This window comes from Sturnira hondurensis, unplaced genomic scaffold (assembly GCF_014824575.4).
Source record: "Sturnira hondurensis isolate 20B ecotype Veracruz unplaced genomic scaffold, ASM1482457v3 Scaffold0010448, whole genome shotgun sequence".
NCBI classification, from domain to species: domain Eukaryota; kingdom Metazoa; phylum Chordata; class Mammalia; order Chiroptera; family Phyllostomidae; genus Sturnira; species Sturnira hondurensis.
Genome location: NW_028083079.1, coordinates 768,512 through 791,651, shown reverse-complemented (window position 1 = coordinate 791,651; position 23,140 = coordinate 768,512). Strand labels below are relative to the sequence as shown.

General features: G+C 51.5%; 1 protein-coding gene across 1 annotated transcript; it reads left to right on the top strand.

Annotated features, from left to right (window-relative positions):
* The first annotated feature begins 8,122 nt into the window (after positions 1 to 8,122).
* AMBP (alpha-1-microglobulin/bikunin precursor) lies at positions 8,123 to 22,058 on the top strand. The gene is made up of 10 exons (XM_037059114.1): positions 8,123 to 8,457; positions 9,717 to 9,859; positions 11,629 to 11,705; positions 12,540 to 12,656; positions 13,162 to 13,263; positions 14,065 to 14,111; positions 19,019 to 19,100; positions 20,367 to 20,534; positions 20,858 to 21,031; positions 21,886 to 22,058. Exons 1-10 carry the CDS (start codon positions 8,344 to 8,346, stop codon positions 21,915 to 21,917), a joined length of 1,056 nt encoding a protein of 351 aa, XP_036915009.1. The 5' UTR covers positions 8,123 to 8,343; the 3' UTR covers positions 21,918 to 22,058.
* The last annotated feature ends 1,082 nt before the right edge of the window (positions 22,059 to 23,140 follow it).

The window sequence follows — 23,140 nt, the reverse complement described above, 5'->3', positions numbered from 1 at the left end:
GGATGTTCCCTAATGATGCCCTCCTATCCCCAGAGGAGTGAGGGCCCACAGACAAAGCAAGGGCCTAACGGCTACACTTGGGATTGCTGTGTGACTTGGGGTAGGCTACTTGGCCTCTCTGAGCCTTGCCCAATATAGAGCTTGTGACTGAGAGTCTCTCCGCAAGGCTGGTCCCTGAAATGGGTGGGCAGGGTCAGCTCGGGGTAGAGCCCTCAGTGGCCAGGCATTGAAAGGCAAGACTTGTGGCCGAGCATTAGGGGTGTTCAATAGCAGTGACTGTGGGTAGCCAGTGTCCATGGAGTCAGAGCCCGGGGACCAGGGGTAACAGCAGACACCAGAGGCAGAGATAGAGGCCAGAGAGAGGGAGCTGTGGTTAAGTCCACAGACTGAGCCTCACAAGTTCAAATCCCAGCATTATCACTTGCCCATGGGTGATCCTGGGCAGGCGACTTAACTGCTCCAAGCCTGAGAGGCCTCATCCGTGGAACAGACACAATAATAGTCCTTCATGGGATGGTCACGGGATTAAACCCACTGACGTGTGGGAACACGACAGCTCGAGGCTTTGCCCATTGCAGACCAGTTAGCCGAAAGCAACCTGTAGTTAACATGACAATTCCTTGGAATTGACAATCTGAATTTTTAAAAAATCAACAAATATTTATTGAGAACCCAGTGTAAGCCAGCGTTGAAATAGTGTCAAAACACAGCATAAAAATGATTTCCTTCATGGAAGACAGACAAAAAGCAAGAAAATGGACAAAAGAGGTGGGAAGATAAATGCCACGGAGCAAAATAGAGTGGGGAGGTCCATCTGCCCGAGCAGGTGCAACTCCAAGTCAAGGGGACAGGGACGGTCTCGCGCAGGCGGTGCCTGTGCAGAGACCCGAAGGAGGGGAGGAGGGTGAGCCTGGTTCCCTCCATAGAGTCGCTTTTCTGCTCTCGGTCATTTTCAGCTCCAGGTGAGGGCACATCAGCCTGGGTGGCTCGGCAGGTTTGAGCCTGGGCTCCTCCGCTGCCAGAGCCCGCTTATCTCACTCGCCGCCTCCTGGCCCCGCTCGCTGGGAGGTCTGTAGCCTCGTCAGGGGTGGCCCCTGGCACTGAGCGTGAGACTCCCCTTAGCTGCCTTGGGAGGATGGTCAGGGACCACCCAGGGGAACGTTGGCTGTTGCTGGTCCATGTCTGGCTGATCTCCTCTCCTGCTGGAGCCAGCCACGGTTTTCCAGTCCCCTAGTTCCAGCTCAGCAAGCCCCCACTTACTTTCCCAGAGATGGACACCGGACTCAAGGGACTGAGTCTGTGCTACCACCGTCTCACAAGCCCTGCGTCCACCTCCCTGTCCACATCCTCACTCTGATCCAGAGTCCCTGAACCCCAGAGCAGTTCCACAGGACCCTCAGGACTCTCCACCTCCAGGGGGCCTTACTGAGCACTTGTGAACTGCAGAGGACGCCTCTGGAGCCCTGAAGGCTATGGGCCTGTCCCAGAATGCTGGAGTGGGGAGGCATTCTTTGGCCCCGTGATATAAGGTAGTACTCCAGAACAGGCCAGCTTAGAATGTGGTCTCTGGTACCTCCAAACGCTGGAACTGGGGCAGCTCTCAGGAATCCCGAAATATTATAGGGATTTCCCAGAAATCCCTAAATCCCCAAATCCCCAAATCCCCAAAAGATCTCTCTGAAATTGTAAAACATTGTACAGAGGTTGGAAGGGATTCCCTGGGGTCTTTGGCTGAGGGTGGGGATGTTCACCAGAGCTCAGAGGGTCAGACCCTGTCTTTGGTGAGGCAGAGGAAGGGACCTCCGAGGTCTTTTCTGTCCGTGGAAGAACCCTCACCAACCCCAAAGATAAAGAAATATTTTACAAACTACCCAGTGAAGCAGGATTCTGGGAAGCCCAAGCTGGGAATCAGAGAATTCAAAACGAACCTCTAAGGTTACCCCTTGTGTGATGGATGGGGCCCTGGCTGGAGACCTGGGGGGAATCCAGGCTACAGAATCTCGGGCACACCCACTCCCTCCCTCTGAGTCTGCCAACATATGGCTGTGGGAGCCTGGACAAGGTAGTTAGGGTCTCTGAACTCAGTTCCCTCCTCGCAAAACGGGGATAAGTTTGGTTTACTCTCTGAGAAGTTAATATGCGCCCATAGGGGATGATGTGAGGACTGAAAGAGTGGATCCCTATAAACTGTGTAGGACAGAGCCTGGCACGCAGTCAGGGCTGTGTAAATGCTAGTTGCTATCACTGTTTTTTTATGGCAAATGGATGCTCTCAGCACAAATGCCCTGCCGTTCCTGTACTAACGGGAGAGGAATTGCATTCATATCTGGACTCCAGTTCTACAGACTCGTAAACTTGTCAACGTCCAGCTCTGCTGGCCTCTTCCTTCAAGGACTCTTCTGGGTGCCCATTCAGGACTCGTGCCCAGTGAAAGAGCTGGGAAAGAGTTACTACTCCCCTTCCAGGGCAGCTGAGCAGGAGACATGACTTGTCTTCACTGAAGAAAGACAAGCACGCCTTGCCCACGAGTCTAGCTTGCCTTGTGGTTTCAGAGAAGAGCTATGCTAGTCCCTCGCAGGACCCTGGGTGGTGTTGACTCGGTCGGCCAGGAGTCAGGCTGGCCCCTGGAGGTCCTGCTTCAATAGACAGGTGAGACCGGCCCGAGAAGAACAAGAGGTACGTGTGTCCTCTTCCCGGAGGCAGACAGGCCTTTGGAAGGTTATTCCTCTGGGAGCCCTTTCTTCAGGGATGCAAGGGGAGCCAGACCCTGGGTCACAAACTCTGTCCCTGGGACAGCCAGATCCCAAGGACACAGCTCCACTGTCTCACTGTTTGCCTATCCAGGCTAAGCCACCCACTCTCACAATCAGGAAGCTAAATTGGCAACACCTAAGGGCACCTCCACCCAGGCCACCTCCACCCAGGCCCAGCACTTACTACTGTGTGTTTGCTAGGCTCCCTGCAAAGAGCAATAAGAGGACACATTTCTCATCATTTAGTTCATCTATACCCCTTTGAGCTCTTTTTAACCCCATTTAACAGAGGAAAAGGCTCAGACTCAGAAAGGTAGAGTAACTTAGTTAAGATCAAACAGGCGGGAGAAGGGGTCCCGGCCATGACTGGAAACCGGGTCTGTCTGGGTGCACAGTTCAGCTGCTTGACCACCACTCTGGAGGACGAAGCTTTAGAAATCCCCCCAGATACACAGACTAATTAAAAACTGACACAAGAAAAAGCCACCACAGAACAAGGGCTCTTTGCTTTTTAAATTGCATCATTTGTGGTATCAGTCACTCATTCACTGATCATTATCACGGGCTTGGGGAGGATTCAACCTCCCAGTCAGCTCTCAGCTGTCTTCTCGTTGGGTGGTCCTTATTGGGGTCTGACCTCACAGTGCCCAGTGAAAGAGCTGGGGAAGAGTTACTTACTAAGTAACTAAGAGTTACTTACTTACTAAGTTACTTACTTACAGACCCTTACTAAGTAAGTCAATTAGCATGTGTTCACTGAGCACCTACTAAGTGCCCAGCACTGTGCTAGGCCCTGAAGAGGAAAAGAAGGGTCAGATTTCAAAGGAACAGACAATGAGTCTGCTCTTGGCTGGGGAAGGGAGAGCCAGACTCAGTTAAGCCTGGCTCCAGCTGTGAGGAGTCGGTGAAGGGGAACAGCACACCCCTGCCCTAGGTCTCTGAAAGTACGTGGCCCAAGGCCCTGCTGTGTATCAGGAACAGGGCCTGGCAGGTCAGCACGGTTACTTGGGTATTAGGGAGATAGATCTGGGTTTGATTCGCTACTCACTGGCTGGGTGCCCTTGGACACTGGATCACCTGGTTTCTCAGCCTCAGTTTCCCCATCTGCAAATATGACTGCCATCGTAGTAAAATGATAGAACCTTAATGGGATGATTCAGTGAAAAGACGTGCTTGTGGAATGCTCGGTATGGGGTCTGGCACATCCCACGTGGTAGGGCCTCAGTCACGTGATTATTCAGATTATAGCCACCTTGTGGTGGCTACAGCAGTACCCAATTTCGGCTCAGCAAGAGGATCTCCCAGGGAACTCTTTTTTTAAAGGAGCCTCACCTAAGCATCCTTCTGTGTGGCCCGAGTGGGATAGGCAAAGTAGAAGCTGGCTGTCTTACACTCACCATTTTCAGCAGGCTTCTGTGAGAAGTTCTCCGGCCAGAACACTTCAATGGGCCTTTGCCTTAGCCTCTGGCTCCTGGTCTGCACTGTGCCTCGGTGAGCAAACCCGTGGTCTTTCCAGAAGTCCTCTGCTGCCCTCTAATGGACCTGGCATGCACACATCTTTCTGCAGCCTCTGTGGAGCTTGCGTGGTACCACAAGCTGTGCTAAATGCCTGGGATGATATCACCCCTCCAATGTGCCCACCTGGGGGGCAATTTCACAAATGCCCCTCCTCTGGTTCTTATTTAAGTCCTGTCAAGTGAGTTATTGTTACCCTCATTTGGAGGTCTAGATGAGGAAGGCAAGGCCAAAAAGGGAAGGATTGCCCATGGTCACCCAGCAAGTTACAAGAATTGGGACCCAAGTCTCTGAAGGCCCAGCTCGTTGGGACAAGGGTAGGGAACAAGAACCAAAGCCTGGAAATCAGGCGGCAGTGAGGACATCTATTCTCCCATTGCGGGTCCTGGCGTCCTGGGTGCTGCTCACCTCCACTTGGCCACAAGCAGATAGACTTTGGCTCCAAGTCCAAGGGAGCTGGGCAGGGTCAGGCATTTGGGGCAAAGCCTGCAGCTGGACACCTCCTTGTGGGGAAAAGAAGGTCACTCTGCTGTCCCCTTCCACCATGAGCAGAGGAAGGCCACACCCTTGACCACACCCTTTGGTCTGAGTTCTGCCCAGTGTCCTTGATGTCCCTGCTGGTCCAGCCACCAAGTCCCAGTGTCCCAACTTCTTGGAAAACTCCTAGGGAGCTGCTTTCTTGGGCTCCCCACTTCCACAGCCTCCTCATTGGTTTCCCCTGACCAGGAATTGGAATGGCCACCCACTCCTGAAAACCCGCTAGTGCTCCCGGTACACTCCAGAAAAGGAGCAAGCCCCTCGGCCTGTACCCTAGTCCTCAGTGCTGGGCCTCAGCCACACCCACAGCCTCAGGTGGCCACGCCCGCTGTCCGCAACTCTAGAGCTATGGGTTTTGGTTGGTTTGTTTTTTGTATTCCAAATGCATTTCTCTCCCCTGCCCACCCCTCCATCTTCCTCCTCTAAGCCTTTCTAGTTGCTGTTCCTTCTGCTTAGACTACCCTCTCTCCCCACGCCCTTCTGTCTGGCTAAGTCCCCCTCATCGGGTTAGGCTGCCCTCCCGCTGTGGTCCCCATTCTGTCTGATCACCTCCCCTTCCCTCCGGCCCACCCTGACCAGGAGTGAGCCCCGAGAGTCCTGTCACATTCCCCATCCCGTCCCCACCCACACCCACCCAGTGTGCACCTGGTGACGGGGAGAGTGGGTGAATGAGTAAGTGATGGGGAGAAGCAGGTATTGGAAATCAGGCTGATCTGGGCCACGAGCTGGATGACCTTGAACAGGTCCCATTCCCTCCCAGAGCACACATTTACATCTGAAAATGAAGCCTCCCTTCCCCCTGTTCAGGGCACCTCTCAGGCTCTGAGGCCTCCTAGGAGGGGCAGGCCCTTCCCCTCCCCTCAAAATGGTTCTGGGACCTGGCCAGTTCCTGTGGATTCTTGGGTTCCTGGATGCCCTAAGCCCCAGAGTCTCCCTCCCCCCGCCCCAGTGTCCAGGGAGGGAAGAGGGCACAGCCCCTCCTGACCCCACTGCCAGCGGTGCGTCTTTGTGTCCCTCCTGGGGTTAATTTTTAAAAAGTAGCTCAAAGTCCAGTGCGTCTTGGCACAATTTGCTCTCTCTGTTTGTGCTGGTTAATAATCTCAGGAGAGCAAACATCCCTGGAGGCAGGAGAAGAAATCAACATCCTGGTCTGGCCTCCAGCCTCTCCCCTCCCCCAGGAGAGGCTGTGCAACTGAATGAGCGCCCCGTCCAAAGAGGCCTGTATTGTTCTTCAGCCCATGGGCCTTGGGCTTCCCATGAGCCAGTGGGGTTGACAACCCCATAATGCTGTGCAGATCAGAGGGGCCCTCACAGTACGCTGTAGGCAACCTTAATAGGGTGCTCTATTCCTATTAGTGACTCGTCATTATGTGTTCATCTTATACCAGCCCTGCTTTCTCCAAAGACACACACACCCTGAGTCTATCACACAGGTAAGACAGTTGGACTGCAGTACACATGGCCTCAACCCCTTGGGAGACAGAATGGGCACTGTTATCTTCCAGATGAGGACAGTGGACTGCAGAGAGGGAAAGTCATCCCAAAGTCACGCAGAACAAGAAGCCCGGGCTTCCACTCCCACGTCTCTGCTCTCCTCTTAATCCACACCGCCTGCTTACCACCAGCACTAACCACACCAGAAAGACTTTGTGAACAAGAGGGAAGATAATTGTCCCCCAAATATAAGTCAACATGATTGCGGTGATTAAACTTGTAACATGGCTTTGAGCTTCCTAGCAGCCAAAGCAAAAAGGAGATGCCATCAGCAGCCAAGCTGGCAGTGTTGTAGCAAAGGGGACACACTCACGTATGATGAGTAGCCACACCGTTCCTGAGACTGGTGGAAGACAAGTGTGTCGGCTGGCTCTAACACACCGTTTGCTGGTGCCACTGTGTGTGGGGAAGTCCGGATTCTCCCAGGAGCAGGGTCTTGCTTATGGAACTGCCTAACTGAAGGGGTCATTCCAGCCGTAGCAGGGTGGCTGCTGTGTGTCTGGAATGTTCTGTGCCTAGAGCAGGGAAAAAGGACAGCAGCTCTGACCACCAGAGAAGAGAGGTCATACAGAGAGCCGGCAGCATGCCAGGGAAGAGTTTCAGCTTTGCAAACAAACAGACCTAGGTTTTAAAATGTTTTCGCTCCAATTTTTTAATTTAATGAATACTGTATAGTTTCCCAAGGCTGCCGTTAACAAGGTACCACAGACTGGGTGGCGTAGAACAATAGGAATTTTTTCTGGAGGTTAGAGGTTTGACCCCAAGTTGTCAGTAGGGCCATGTCTCTCCTGAAGGTTCTAGGGAAGAATTCTTCCTTGCTTCTTGCTGGCTCCAGGTGTCTGCCGGTTGTCCTTGGCCTTGACCTAAGCTGCCTCACTTCAGTCTCTGCCTCTGTCTTCACCTGACCATCTTCCCTGTGTGTTTCTGTGTTTCTGCCTCCTCTTTCCCTTAGGAAGACACCAGCCATTGGATTAGGGCCCACCCTCATCTGGGCCAACCTCATATTAACTAATTACATCTGCAAATGAGGTCATGTACAGAGGTTCCAGGTGCACTTGACTTTGGGGGACACTCTGCAACCCACCACAAGCATAGTCAGTGCTTACTGTGTGCCAGATACTGTTCCCAGGACAATCTATGGAACTAGTATTATCCCCCTTTCAGAGAAGGAAACCGAGGCACTGAGCAGTAAAGTCACCCACCCAGGCCACACAGCCAGCGAGTGGCGCAGAAGGCAGTCTGGCTCCTGAGTCCATGCTCCCAACCACGCTGAATGCTGCCTCCCTCGGCGAGGCCCCTTACCGCAGGTGAGACCCCAGGCAAGTCACTGGCCTCTTGGAGACTCCAGTTCCCTGTCTGAGAGGGGGAAACTTGCACCCCAGTCATGGGGCGGTGGTGGGTGAGTGTTAAGTGCCGGAGCACAGCTGACACATGGGAGGTGCTCTGGGCACGGGACCTGTCATTACAGTCGCCACCATCATTATTCCTCCTGTGATCTGTGGGGGCCATGGGAAACCCGCGGTGAGAGACAGAACGCTGTGGGCAAGATATTGTAGACTTCCCTGCAGTCTCTGATAAGTCGCTTCCTCCCTGCGCCTCAGTTTTCTCATGTGAGAAATGGGCCCACTCTGGCTTGTCCTCCCGACTCTCGGGACTGTGAGGTCTGGGTGCAATGACTCAGCAGGAAAGGTCAGTGCTAGCTGTGCCCTGCCTCCTCACATATCCCTGTGACAGGCAGGAGTCTCTGGGGAAGCCTTTCTGGGGGTGAGCGCTGCCTCGGCTGCATCTGGGCCCTGCTGTGTTTGGCCAACACCGCCTCTGAAACAGACACCCTGGCCCCTTCGGACCACTGACCCCCACCAGGGTGCTATGAGGGATCGATCAGACCTGGCCTCGAGGCCCTGATTGGCCCTATCTGAGCAGGACAAACACCAAAGTCACTACGACCCGCTGACCCCTTCCCCAGCTTCAGTTTGCAGGTGGCTCAGGCAGGGAGCTCCTCTGTCCCCAGACTGAGCCCTTGAGGGACTCCCTAGATAGAGCCATGCAGAGTCTCAGGGCCCTGCTGCTGCTGACTGCCTGCCTGGCGGTCACTGCCAACCCTGTGCCCACACTGCCGGATGACATCCAAGTGCAAGAGAACTTCAACTTGTCCAGGGTAAGGCTGGCTTCTCTGGGGGTGATGGCGGGGTCTGAGCAGCTGGGCCTTGCTCAGGGGACAAGCTTTGCTTGCCTTGGGGTCTTATTTTCCCCACCTGAAACTCCAGGGGTGGGTCCCTAAAGGCCTTTCCTGCTCTGACCATCTGGGATTTGTTGAAGCGACAACTTAATGCACCTGCCAGCCTGTGGGACTCTTGTCTGACATCCCAAGTCAAATGCCCTCACCTTCAAACCTGTCCTCTCGGGTTCCCAGGAACCCATGGTTCTATGAAGACCCCCCCTCCCCCGCCCGAGAAGGCTTTGAGCTGACTGCTGCCCTTCAGCCACCCCCACCCCCCAAAAGCCCAGCTTTACGGGACTCTCCCTGCTCACCCCACCCCAGCCCTCACCCTTCAACCACTCACCTCACTGCACGGCATCTTTGTTAGCCACCTCACAGGTCTGGGTGGCACAGGGCGGGCCCGTGAGGTTATGGGGAGAAGAACAGCAGGCCAGAGTTCGGGGCTGGCGGGAACCAGGGCGCTGTGTGCGGGGAGTCCTAGGCCTTCCTTCCAGGCCCAGCTCTGCCTAAATCACTGGGTGAAATGAAACAGAACCTTGTCCACCCAGGGGTCAACCTGAACATCGGTATGGGGGGCTCTCAGGCCCTTGCTGTGGTGACCTATGGATTTTACTTACTTTCAGGGACAACGAAGGGCCATGAGTGGAGGGGTGGTGAGGAGCAGGGCCCAGAGGTGGTCTGCGATGGGGAAGAGGCGCAGGCTCACTGGCCCCCCGCAGGGATGTGGGGGCTCTCTTAACTCTCCCACGTGCAGTCAGGAGAGGGAGGTGTTAGGCTTGTCCTGCATCAGCTCAAGGAAAGGGCTTTATAACATGGGGCCCTGGGCTGCCTGCACGGTGGTGAGCACCCCGTCCCCTGACTCCTGCTCTTGGAGAGCATTGGTTGGTGATGACTTCAGGGCACAAGGATTTGGACCCCATCCAAGTGACAGGCACAGACCTCAGATCAGAACAGAGTAAACCTTCTCCCGGGCAGGTGGGGCCCCACCTGAACATCTCCTTTCTAATCTTGCCATAATGCCCGAGGTTGTTATTAGGGCTCCATCCTCCCTTGAAGCTGTGTGGCCTCCGATTAGCTATAAGATGTTATCTCTTAAAAGCGTTACTCATTCAGAGGAGGGAGAGGAGCAAGTCTGCCAAGTCTCCTTTGAGGTCTGAGGCCAAATCCAGACCCTCCGCGTTGTGGCTGTCTCCTAGTTCTACGGGAAGTGGTTCAACCTGGCCATAGGCTCCACATGCCCATGGCTGGTGAGGTTCAAGGACAGGCTGACCATGAGCACGCTGCTGCTGAGAGAAGGAGCAACAGAGAGTCAGATCAGCACGACCAGCACTCGTTGGCGGTGAGCTTGGGGATGGGGTGGGAGAGGCGAGAGGGACCAGGGCCCCCCAGCACCCCACTCTGGCTTCAGTCACCACCGTGTTCTGCAAAGTTACAGGTCTCTCCTTCCAGCCAGGCCCTGGGCTCTGACCCTGGGCTCTGAGCTTGAGATCTCTCTGCTGTTTGCTCCCCTACCAGGCATTGTTTCTAGGGTGGTTTTAAAATTTTTTTTATTTGTTTATTTTTAGAGAGAGGAGAAGAGAGGAAGAAAGAGAGGGAGAGAAACATCACTGTATGGTTGCTTCTCACGTGGCCCCCACTGGGGACCAGGCCTGCAACCCTGGCATGTGCCCTGACTGGGAATTGAACCAGTGACCCTTTGATTTGCAGCCCAAGCTCAATCCACTGAGCTACACCAGCCATAGCCAGGGTGTCATTTCTAATCATCCCATCTGTGCCTCAAGGGCAATGCCTCCAACACTATGGCTGTTTTTCAACCTGCTGTTGCTCCCGGCACATCCCTTAGTGCAATGAGGGCACTTGGACCTGCCCGGGACCCAGTCTGGAAACCTGGGCGGGAGAGCAGTGGCCTAAAGTCTTGTTTCTGCTGCTGTGGGCCATTCGACCCGTCGCTGAGCCTCGTCCTTTCTCTTCCCAATGCCCTCCCCTCTGTTCACTTCTCCCCTCTTCCTCATCGCCAGCCTTGGCCCAAGGCACATTTCTTCCTTTCCTGGCCGTCTACAACAGCCTCTCTGCATTTCTCCCCACCTCTAATCTCGAACCTTCCATTCGATCCAGTCTTCACCTAGCAACCAGAAAGACCTTTCAGAAACTCAAATCTGCTTAAACCTTTCTATATACCTCCTCCCTATTGCTGCTGAGAACAAAATTCAACCCCTCTCTTGCAGCCTCCCAGGCGCCTCCCCACACTCACCATTCCCCGCCCCACTCTCTTCCTGTGCTCTGTGACCCACCCCTGTGGGCCTGCTTTCAGGTCCTGGAATCCTCCATCCTCTCCTACCCCTTGGCCTTTGCACCCGTATGTTCCTTCTCCCGGGGAAACCTCTCCCCACCTCCCTGGGCCAACTCCTAGGGGTCCTTCAGGATTCGGGTTCTCTGCCCCTTCCTCCAGGAAGGAGAAAGTCCTCTCTGACCCCCAAAGGTTCAGGTTACAGGTTTGTCTTTGTGCTCTTGGAGCACCTCATGCCTGCCCACCTGTCCCATTTAATTGTAAGCTGCTTATGGGGACAGGGTCTGTCTTGCCCTCCTCTGTATCCCCAGGACAGTGCACGGCACATAGATGCTCAAATGATAATCATCGGAGCAGTCAGAGCTAAGATGTGCATAGTGCTTACTCCAAGCACTTTACATAGGGTGTCTCGTTTGATCCTCCCGGCCACAATGCGGGGTAGAAACTATCCCTACCTTTGTTTCACAGACAAGGGCAGTAGGGAAAGGAAGACACAGAGTAATAAATGCACGCATTAATTCACCACCCTGACTTCCCAGTGCCGCCGTGTAGTGCACCAATTTGATTTCTAGTGCACACTTTGCCGAGGGATGGCGTGGATTAGTTCCCTCTTTTCTCTGTCCCTCTGGTCCCTCATATGTGAAATGGGTGACTTCTAGGGCTGGGGGGTGTTTTAAGCAAGGTATTTGAAAATGTTACTTTCCAAGTTAAAAAAAAAAAGAAAAGAAAGACATTTGAGAAGGACCTGGGAGGAGAAGCAGGGTATTGGGACCATGGTCTCCACCAGAACCCACCTTTGTTTTGGGTTTGCTCATTTCCAGGAACGGGGTCTGCGAGGAGCTGTCTGGGTTTTTTGAGAAAACAGACACCGATGGAAAGTTCCGCTTTCACAAGTCCAGTAAGCTGGGTCAAAGGAGATACCTGCAGTTCTCTCCTTTGCGAAAAAAATACCTCGATGTCTTAACCTCTTTCCTGTGTCTCAGCTTTCTTTCCCCCTGTAATCTCTCCTCTTTTTCTGAGATGTCATCCAACCTTCCCCCCAAATTCCTCCTCCTCCTCCTTCTTCTTTATCTTTCTCTCTCTCTCTGCCTTATGTACATGCACATCCAGAATTAGATGGATGGTGTGAATGTGAGGATAACATCAGGATTTCATCAGTCTTCCTGTTAGGCACCTGCAATCAGCTGATAAAAATTTGCAAAACATCTACCATGTACGGTGTGCACGGTGCTAAGTGACAGAGGAACATGGACATGAATTTATTCATTTATCCAGCAAACATTTATTGAATATGCTCTGTGTATCAAATCACTGTGTTAGGGGTTTGGGTAGGTGGGTGGTTGGATAAATGAGAGAATACACAGATTTGGGTAAATGAATGTACGTATGTATGAATGGAAGATAGGTGAGTTAATCAATCATCTATTAGATAAATTGATGACTAGATGGAGGAAAAAGAAAGGAGGGAAAGAAGGAAGGAAGGAGAGATGGAGGAAGGAAAATGGATAAACTTCTGGACTGACATATGGAGAAGATAGATGGAATGATGGTGGATGAATGAACAGTGACTCCATGTAGGAGAGAGATGGGTGAATAGACAAAGAAGTATATATGGAAGGGATGGGTAGACAGGGTGGCTAAGCAGGTGATGCGTGGGTCAATTGGTGAAGGATTTCAGGGTAGAAGAGCCCCTGACCACCGAGCCCTTTGCTTCCCTGCATCCCCCATGCAGAATGGAACTTCACCCTGGAGTCCTATGTGGTCCATACCAACTATGATGAGTATGCCATCACTCTGACCAAGAAACTCAGCCCCCGCCATGGACTCACTATTACCGCCAAGCTCTATGGTAAGGGTCCGGAACTAGACATGCTCGCTGGAGGAGCGTCTCTAGTGCTCCTCCACGGGCGGGAGGAGACCTGTGATTCAGGGACAGTGGAGCAGAGTGGGGAGGAACAGGATTTCACCTTTTCCTTCTGAAAAAACTTCAGTTACAGGATCGGTGAGAACATTTACTCTCTCTGAAGGAGGAAGAGCTCAGTCTCACATTTGAGGCAGGATCCTCTTCTTTTAATTTCTAAAATTCCAGACCCAGAGAATTCCAGAGCCTCCAGGCCCTTAAAGAAACCTGGGGAAGAGCCCTCAGTGGGGATTTGGGAGAGCTGGGTGGCTGCTTGGGAGAGGACACGCCTTCCTTTCCTGGAGCTGATCTTTGCATAAATGCATTAAAGAGATCAAATTGGACCAGTCAGTTTCCAACTTCTTTTAAATGGAAATCACGGGGCAACATGACCTCAGGTCCTACCAGCCCAGACCCTGAGGTTCTAGGTATCTTCTCTGCTCCCCACTCGCAGGGCGGCAGCCGCAGCTTCGGGAAAGCCTGCTGGAGGAGTTCAGGGAGTTTGCCCTGGGCTTGGGCATCCCCAGAGACTCCATCTTCACAATGGCTGACAGAGGTAAATGGCACCCCCACCCCACTTCACACTCTGCCTCCTCTGCAACCTTCAGGGACCCCAGAGAATGTCTTCCTCACCCCTGGGCCTTTCCTATAACACTGAGATAAGCAGAGCTACAGTCCCCCTTTTTCCTTACGGAGAAGGCAGCTGGGGCCCCCGGATTTACTCCGAGTCACATAGCGTGTACCTGGTTGGCAGACCGTGGACTAGAACTAATTCAGTGTTCACTCTGCTGCTATGAGTCTGAGTGAGGTTATACCCAGAATCCTTAGGTGCCTCTAAGGAGGTCACAGAGGGTAAGGACGAAGAGGATGGCCTCCAGAGTTTGAACACCTGGGTTCATGTTGAGCAGTGTGGCTGGCTTTCTTTGGCTGGTCAATCTTCCAGAGCCTCATTTTCCTCATCTGTGAAATGGGGATAATAATGTCTTCCTTATAAGCTGCTGTGGGGAGATAAAGTCATCGAATACAATAGTGCTGTGCCTGGGGTCTCATAAGTGCTTGACACATGTTAGCCACCGCTGTTCTGTGATGGTGCTGACGAACTGCTGGTGGTGGGGTGGAGACGACAGTGATGGTGCTGACGGTGCCGCCACCAGCCTGTAGCTTTTCCGATGAACGACCTCCAGCAGACAGTGTGGGTGGAGCCATTCACGAAGAGGCCAATGCACAAGGCAGCTCTCAGTGTGATGGCCACCTGACACATGGGCAGCAGTGTGGACGAAGCAAAGTCCTCCCCGGTCTAGGATGCTCACCAAGTGTGGTCCTCTTCCTCACCTCTGGGCCCTGTCCTCTGACCTAGGAGAGTGTGTCCCCGGGGAGCAGGAACCAGAGCCCATTTCGCCCCCGGTGAGTACCTCTTCCCACTACCCTCTGCCCGCTTGTTTTTGCTGCCCTTGCTTAGGCCCTGCTGTGGTGGGGGTGGGGTCGGTGAGAGGGGCTGAGGGAAGGCAGCCGTGAAAGGCTGGGGCGTTGAGGGTGGTCCCACCAGGCCTCAACCTCGGTTCTGCCACTGAGGCTAGTGGCTGCCCTCTCTGGACCTCACTTTTGTGACATGCGAAACGGGGTAATTAGTCCTTCCAAGAGCTGGAATTCATTGCCATGTTAGAAAAGGGTTTAGCGCAATGCCTAAAAGCAGTAAGACATTTAATACTGAACTAACGGTGCTCAATAAGTGAAAATAAAATTAATTGATCTTTCTAAAAAATAGCAAACCTGACAGCAAGCCGCTTCTCAGAACATAGGGCAGGACTCCTGTGCTGCCTTTTGATTTTAGGGGGGAGGGGTCCTTACTCTCCTGTTTTACTCTGCTGCTTTTTGCCATATTGATTAGGATTTATTCATTAATTTTTCCCTCTTTTTTATCTGAAAATTATATATCTTTTTTTAGGTTTTATTTATCTTTAGAAGGGAAGAGAAAGGGAGGGGGAGAGAAATATCAATGTATGGTTGCTTCTTGTGTGTCCCCTGCTGGGAACTGACCCCTGCTGGGGACTGGCTTGCAACCCAGGCATATGCCCTAACTGGGAATCGAACCGCGATCGTCTGGTTCGCAGGCCTGCACTCAATCCACTGAGCTGAAAATTATATATCGTGATTTATTCTGCTGATGCATGTATAAATCTATGTGTGTATATAAACATATATAATGTTTAGAAATGTATTCTTGAACATTGAAAATATACAAGAAAGTAAAAAAAGTCTTTATTCTTGCATAGAATTAACAGTTAACATATTATTTGTTGGCTTCTACATTTTTAAGAAAAACTACCATCCATTCTATAAAACTAACATATATTCATGATAAAGAATTAAAATAAGGCAGGAAAGTATTTTAAAAAAATGGACGTTTAAAAAAATGCTACCACCCGCGCATGACCAGCATTCACATCAGTCTGGGAATCTGGACACGCACGCGGGCAGCCCAGGTGGCAGGAAGGCGGGCTAGACAGAGACACAGGCTTAGAGATACTGTTACGAGGTGGGATTATAGTGCAAATGCTACTTCTAATTTTTAAAAGCTTTGGTTGTAGTTTTCTTTCCTTTTTAAAAACTGAAGTGGACTTCTTGAACTTCATGTAGGTATTACTCCACCCCAAAAGATTTCTTTCTTAAAGAGGGCTCTGAATAGAGTCAAGGTTATGAAAAATCTCTTAGGAGGCCGGCATCACTAGACCTACTTTTAGAGGGCGTCTGCTGCGTCTGTGACTTGAAAGACAACCGTTAGTACTCTCAAACTTCATTCCATCTCCTGTCCCCTTTTCCTCTACACTGCCCAGGCTACCGCTGTCACCATAATTCCCAGTCGTTCAGTAGTAGTTCTGTATTTTAATAGCTCCTACACTCACCCGTAGTGAATATAACCATAGCTTCTCCATTCCTGGGCTACTTATTTCTATTAGTCTCTTAATTAGTGCCATTTCTTTACCTCGCAGTGTTTTCAAGGAGGGTTCATGGGTGTTTTCATCTCTGAATTCTTCTTTTTTGAGACTGTCTCCTCGTGTCCTTCAAACTTGAATGACAGTGGGTGTCACATTCTTGAGTTTGTCTTCTCCCCCTCAGAGGAAGTTTTATCTGCCCTGCTCCATTATTCTCAAGTATTGATGATCGCTGTGAGAAGTCAGAGGCCAACCTGATATTTCTTCTCCTTGTAAGCACTTTGTTTCTTCTGTCCAGATGCCTGGACAAAGTTTGGCCTTGAGGTGTCAATGTCTTAGCAAGGCCAGGTCTTTGTGTGGAGAACTCCATATCTGAATTTCCTGGAATACAACATGCTTAGATGAGATTTCTTTGTATTTCAGGGAACTCCCTTGCATGGGATTCTTCCTCCATCCCCTTTGTTGGGTTCTGCTTGGGAGCACTTGTCCTTCCTGCCGGGGCCTCTTTGTCTTCCACATCTAGTTCCTCTCAAATTACTTTCATCTGTATTATCACCGGTCTTTCTCCTAGGACAGTCGTCCCATTTGGCAGCATCCATTCTGTTCCTTACTATTTCTAACTTATTCACTCGCTCTGAATTATAGAGTTTGGGTTCTCAATTTGTTTATCTAGACCTGCTTCTTTCTTTTCATCTTAGTCTGTTATTTACCATTTCATCTTTGAGTCTTGTTTTCATAAGTGCCTGTTCGTATTAAGTCGTTGTATAGCTTGAGGCCACTGAGGAGCTGCCTTCTGTCCCTTGAGTTGTTTTCCATCTAAGAAGGTGTCACAGGCAGGGTGCCTTAAATCAACACCCGTGGAAGGGAAGGGACAAAGGGAGAGCGGGTCTGGGTTGTTTCTGTATCATTTCTTTTTATCTTGCTCTTGGGAGTCAGTTTTAGCTAGACTTTCACTTCTAATTTGGTGGGGTGTAGGGTTTCGTTTACTCTTTGGTGCTTTTCCCACTAACTTTGACCCTACTTTCCTGTCCCCCCAAATTAGTGTAAGGTCTGGGTTTTGGTGTTCCATCTACTCTTCTGAAGTCCAAGGTTGTTGGGATACCCTTGTTTGCTTCTCTTTGGAAGGACTGCAAAGTGTCCCATGTGGGCTTCCCTCTGCTGGTTGGGCTGGAAGTGACATGCACTGGGCCCAGGGGGACACCCCCTGGAGCACACAGTCCCAGAACCTCCACTCACAGGGAGTCAGCCTCTAAACTTCCTCCCACTAGCAGTCATTTTCACTGCTCCTCTGGCAGAAGAGGAAAATGACAGGGTTGCCCTCAATTTTCTCCTCTCGGGATTTCGGAATATTAGGGAGCCTTATCAGAAATTTGATGACTTGCCAGAGCTGGAAGCTGGAGGGCAGGACTAGGAGCTGACCCTTGCTGACCATCCTGTTCAGCTCCAGAATATCTGATTGATTTCCCTGATCAGCAGTTTTAGTTTTTGCTTTAAATTATGCCCCTTTCCTTGTTTGGGTGATGTTGATGAACATTTGGGGGCTGGTGTGTTTTAGTTCATTTTTGGCTAATTGTTAGGTATTAGAGAGAGCAACTTCAAGGGACATTTCAGTCTGCCATCTCCATCCGGATCACATCAGAATCTGCATTTTCTCATTAATGTCAAGAATGAAACAATAACTAATGAGTCTCCTTGCAAAAGAGAGACTTGAGGTACACACCCCTGCTTTCCTCCAAGTTTTCAACATCCCGATTTTTGTAGATATTATCTGAGATTGATGTTTATATTTTCTTTCTTTCCCCAGGAATTACTTTTAACATTTACATTAAGTTGTATGAACCACTTTAACAATTTGACCCAGACTCTGCATTTTATTGGCTTTATAGTTTACCATCATTTCTTTGCTATCACATCATCTCTTTTCCCTTCTCAGTTGGTGAGAATATTTCCATAAGTCATTTTTTTTCCAGAAAGATACATGAGTGGGAAACTACTCGATCCTGGTATGGCTGCGAATGCCTTCCTGTGTTTATATCACATGGTCAACAATTTGGATGAGTGAAGAATTCCTGGGTTACATTTTCCCTTTTATAACCTTAGACATTACTCCACAGCTCCTTTCATTAACTGTCATCATCTTCTCCAGGGACCCCTGGGCTCTTTCTCCTTTGTCTCTAGGAAAGGTCTGGATGGGTGGGGCTCTTCATTAATTCTGCCTCATTCCTTTGGGCTCCTATAAGTGGACAACTCAAGTCTCTCTTCAAGTGAGAAATTTTCTTCTATTATTTCTATACAGATTGCTTCTCCTCTAGAATTCCTATTATGTGAATTTAATTTCTTATAATCTCTACACTGTAGTTTATTATTTCCACTGTGTAGTTAAATTCAACAACATCTTTTCCATCTCTATAACCTTCTTCTCTCGTGCTATTCATTTCTGTAACTGCTGGCTCCTGTTATATTGATGCAATGTCATCTTGAATGTGATCGATGGTTTAAGTTTTTGCTTTTTTCTTACTGTCATCCTATGTTTGGTGGAGATGTTTCTACAGCTCAATCGGATTCTAAAGCAGCTGCATTATTTAATTTGTCCCAAGATTCCCCCCTATTCCTCCATTCTCACCAAGGATGGCCTGTATGCGACCAGCGTGAGTTGGGTTCCGGCAGACAGTGGAGTCCCTGATCACAGCTTCCACTTGCATCTTAAAAGGAGAAGGAAAAAGTTGAAGGTCACTATAGTTTTACTTTTGCCAACTCCAGGTCTTGCTTGTGGGCAGGAAGACTGTCTGGTGGCCTGAGTTTCCCTGTTTATCCCTTCTTAAATTGTCACGGAATCCTGCCTCAGGGGACTCTATACTCAGAGGCCACGTTGGCAGCTTTGGCAGCTTGCCCTGTGCCGCAAGCCAACCACCGCAGCTGGGAGTGTTAGGCTCAGTTTCAGGCCTCGTCTCCTCACTCTGGATAGCTCCCCCTTTGTAAGGAGCTGCCACTGTAAGAAGCCTTCCGGCGAAACCATCACACCCGTGCTCTATTCTGTACAAACTGCCTTCACGCTTCTTGTGTGGGAGTACTGTCCTTCCCTGGTTGCTAACTCCAGAGTAGATTTCCTTTCCATTTTTATATTCTTTTGACACTTCAACTAGACGTTGGAGGCGAGGCATTGTTCTATACCTCAAGGTTCTGCTTTTTCACGTCAGACCAGACATCTGTCCTGTGATCCCCATTCTGGAATCCAGGTGGATGCCTTCAGGAAAACAGGCCACTCACCCGTCTAGCAGCTATGCTTCTGTCCACACCCTGATTCCCCAAACAACCGGCTTATGTGTTCCAAAGGGTGCAGGTGAGCAATAGTTCATCAGCCTCTTTGTCTTCCCCCAGAGAGCCCGGCGGGCTGTGCTGCCCCAGGAAGAGGAAGGATCAGGGGCTGGGCAACTAGTAACTGATTTTGCCAAGAAAGAAGGTAACAATTTTTTCTGCCATATTCCAGAGAGGAAGGACCTGTGGTTAGCTCACCCTGACTGTCCTCACAACCATGAAATCTCTCATTTTTCTACTAGAGTCAAGAACTAGGCCTAGAATCAAGGCAAATCAAGTACTCTGCCCTGTGCCAGGGGTTGTGAGGGGAGAGAGGAGATACGGCATGGTCTCAGTCCACAATAAGGAGCCAGTTCTCGCCTTGTCTGTCCCGCTGTGTGGCCTCCTAGCCTTGGTTGCCTCATCTGTACAATGGGATAACAACCTGCTGAGCTGACCACCAGGACTCTTGTGGGAGCAAGGTTGGGGAAGGACATGAGTATGCTTTGTGCAGTTGACAGTGTTTATGAACAAGACTCTCTCCACCTTGCTCCACAGACACTGAGCCCTGCTCTCCCCAGACCCAGTGCCCGGCACTGGGGTCACAGAGATACATCACCCACATGTTTGGGGAACTTCTGCTCAAGTGGTGGAGATGGTCAGGGAAGAAAGTGATGGACCTAAAAGGGAGGGTCAGCTGACAGGAGGGAGTAGGTCAGAGGATGGAGGGGTGAGGAGTTCAAGGACTGCGTGCATGAAGGGGAGTTCATGCTGTGTCCAGGCATCCAGGTAGATTTTGCAGAGCAATACACTCCAGGGGCAGGAACAAGGAGAGCAAAGGCATAGGGGGACCTCGGTCAAGAGGTCAGGCTGGCGGCCGGGGTTCTGGTGAGTGTGGGAGAATCTTCGGGCAGACAAGACCAACACCTGGTGGGTCTGTGAGTCGCTGGTAACTCCCCGTGTTATGGAGTGGAACGAACACTGATTTTGGAGTCCAACAGACATGATTTTGAACCTCAGCTCAGTGTGACCCTGGGTCAGTCACTTTACCTCTTAAGAGTCAATTCCCCCATTTACTTATTTTTTAAAAATATTTTATTTATTATTAGAGTGAGGGGAAGGGAAGGAGAAAGAGAAGCAAGGAAATATCAATGTGTGGTTGCCTGTCACGCACCCCCCACTGGGGACCTGGCCCACAACCCAGGCATGTGCCCTGACTGGGAATCAAACTGGTGACCCTTTGGTTCACAGGCCAGTGCTCAATCCACTGAGCCACACCAGCCAGGGCTGAATTTCCTCATTTATGAAATTAGTTGGTAACCCTTCCTCTTAGTGCAGAGATAAACCTAAATGAGATGATGCATGGTTGAGTGTCCAGCCTGGTGACAGGTACGCAATAAGCACTAAGTGCCACTGTTCTGCCCCTCCCCAGACTCCTGCCAACTGGGCTACGCAGAAGGTCCTTGCCTGGGGATGGTCAACAGGTATTTCTACAATGGCTCGTCCATGGCCTGTGAGACTTTCCAATATGGCGGCTGCCTGGGCAACGGCAACAACTTCGTCACTGAGAAGGACTGTCTGCAGACCTGCCGGACTGTGGGTGAGTTCGGGCCCATTGCCTCTATGCAGGCTGCATCTCGCAATGCTGTTCTCCCAACCAACCACCTGCCAGCTGAACAGGTAGTTAGGAAAGGATGTTCCAGGGGTGGAATTCCAGGGCAAGTTCCCTGAACTCAGGGATTACCATTTGGGTATGGGCAACCCTAGGCACGCTGTCTCTTATCACGGGCGCCAGTTCCGCAGACGGAAGAAGAGAGGGCCTCCGTGCTCTAGATGAGCAGGGTCCCCTGGTCTAGATCCTTCGCCTCAGGTTAGCCGATTGTGAGGATTACTAATGCTGTGTGCCCGCTTCCCACCCCACAGCGGCCTGCAACCTCCCCATAGTCCGTGGCCCCTGCAGAGGCTTCGTCCAGCTCTGGGCATTTGATGCCGTCCAGGGAAAGTGCATCCTCTTTACCTACGGGGGCTGCCAAGGCAACGGCAACAAGTTCTACTCGGAGAAGGAGTGCAAGGAGTACTGTGGCGCCCCTGGTGATGGTAGGAGGCTGTTGGGGTCCACGTGGGGGAGCCCTGGTAGGTGGGGGCTGGGAGAGCTAAGTTCTGGACTCTGTACTGGGTGACCAGCCCATTCACTCTCTGGGCCTCAGCTTCCCATCTTTAACATGGGGCCAAGCTCTGGGCCTTACCCCAGCTTGGATGGGGTACCTAGGATACCAGGGACAGGCAGAGGGTGTGCAGGGTTGTCTGAGGAGTGTGGCAGAACCGGGCTGATGCTGGCACTGCCACAGTCAGGCTGGCCACGCTGGGCAGATGCCAACTTCAGCCTCAGTTTTCTCTTCTGGAAAGTGGGACAAGGCACCTATTTCCCAGCCTGCACAGCGCCTCACACAATGCCCAGCCAGCTAACAGCAGCTGTTACTGACAATGACGGTGGCGCTGTGACAGGGCAGGCACGCCTCACTTTATGGTGTTTCATAGACACTGTGTTTTTACAAACTGAAGGCAAGGCCCTCCATCAGCAAAGAGATTATAACTCACTCTACTGTGATGGTTGCTTTGGCCTGTGATGGCCTGGACCCCAACGCTCAGTATCTCCAAGGAATGCCTGTTACGGCATCGCAGGCAGCAGCAGCCATTTAAGATGACTGTGCCTTATTCCCCCACTGGGAAATGGCATCTGACGTAAATCAGAAGGGACAACAGACCTGATCGTTCTCTGGAACGCACTTGGGGGCAGCAAGCCACTCAGCAAGCAGCAGTTTCTGGCCTCAGGCTCCCACTCAGCCCCAGCGCCCTTTCCTCCTCCACCAGGTATCCCCTCCCCTGACCTGCCCCTCCCACGCACCCTCGGGCGAGCCCCACACCTACACCCCGAGCCTCTGTGTCCACAGGAGACGAGGAGCTGCTGCGCGTCTCCAACTGACCGGTCAGTCGCAGGCCAGAGGTCCAGGGCCAGAGGATGGCAGGGAAGCTGCGGGCCAGTGTCTGTTCCAGGGCCCCACATTGGGCAGGCTGGGCCAAGAGACCTGGGTTCAAATAAAAAGCAAATCATAGACCCCTGCAATTCCATGTCCTGACTGTTCGTTGCCAGTGTAAATGTAAGGAGACGGGGGCAGGGCAGGGCAGGGAGACGAAGCTGGAGCAGGGCGTGAGCACAGAGCCTTCCCGGGAGTGAACAATGTGTGCGTTGGAAATGTAATAGAATTATCTTCCGTATGTGAAATTGGCGATGCAAATTATGAAGCATAAACCACAGTTCTATGTACTCAACAATAGTATAAAAAGAGGGTTGCTTTGTTTTGGTAAAGCTAGAAAAGAGGGGAAAACTCTGGGTACTTGTTTCCAGGAGAGGTTTGACCGTGTCACCAGCAACCCAGGGTCAGGATAACTGTACCCTCGTGTGCCCAGGTAGGTCAGTGCCTGAAATAATTCCCCGGTCCTTTGTCCCATGGAACCTGCCCCAACCTCCAATTCGGCCACAGCTGTGTCCTCAGCACCAGCTGCTGGAAACTGAAAATCTCAGGCAGTTCCCCCACCAGGCCTGAGTTCCCACCTCCTGGGATCCTCACTCTGCCCTTTGCCCCAGAATGAGAATGTTCACCGACCTTCACATCACGTCCATGACCAGCAGGGCCCTGAACCAGATCCAGCAGCCCTCAGTCTGGCTGGCTTCCCCTCCCTGAAGGACTGGCAGGCCGTCGAAGGGGCTCAGCAACGACCTGACCCAAGAACGCAACTCCAGCCGCCTCCAGTGCAGACACAGCGAATATACAAACATCCCATTTATAAACACTCCGTGCAAGCTTCCCCCACCCAGAGCCCAGCTGGATGCGGCTGCTGCTGGGAGGGGAGCCCAGTGTGTGTCCTGACATGGAGCTGACTGGGGCAGCAGAAACCCAGATGGGGCCAACACCTCTTCTCCACGGGCTGATTAGGGCTGGGGGCGACTTCAGTCGGGGGTCCTGCCCATGCCCTTAACCCATCTGCTTAAGAGACCCACCAACAAGGAAGAAGGCAGGACATTCCACATCCTTTTCAGTGGAGCAGATAAACCCAGAAGGATGGATTTGGGTGCAGAAAGCTTGTACCCCCTTGGTCAGAACATATCAAGTCCCCCCTCCCTCTCTCTCCTCCTAAGTCTAGAAT

Bases quoted from the DNA above. Each gene is read 5' to 3' on its own strand.
- AMBP (XM_037059114.1), top strand. From the start codon at position 8,344: ATGCAGAGTCTCAGGGCCCTGCTGCTGCTGACTGCCTGCCTGGCGGTC. The intron at 9,860-11,628 runs GTGAGCTTGGGG...GCTCATTTCCAG, and splicing joins ACGACCAGCACTCGTTGGCG to GAACGGGGTCTGCGAGGAGC. The intron at 14,112-19,018 runs GTGAGTACCTCT...GTCTTCCCCCAG, and splicing joins CAGAGCCCATTTCGCCCCCG to AGAGCCCGGCGGGCTGTGCT.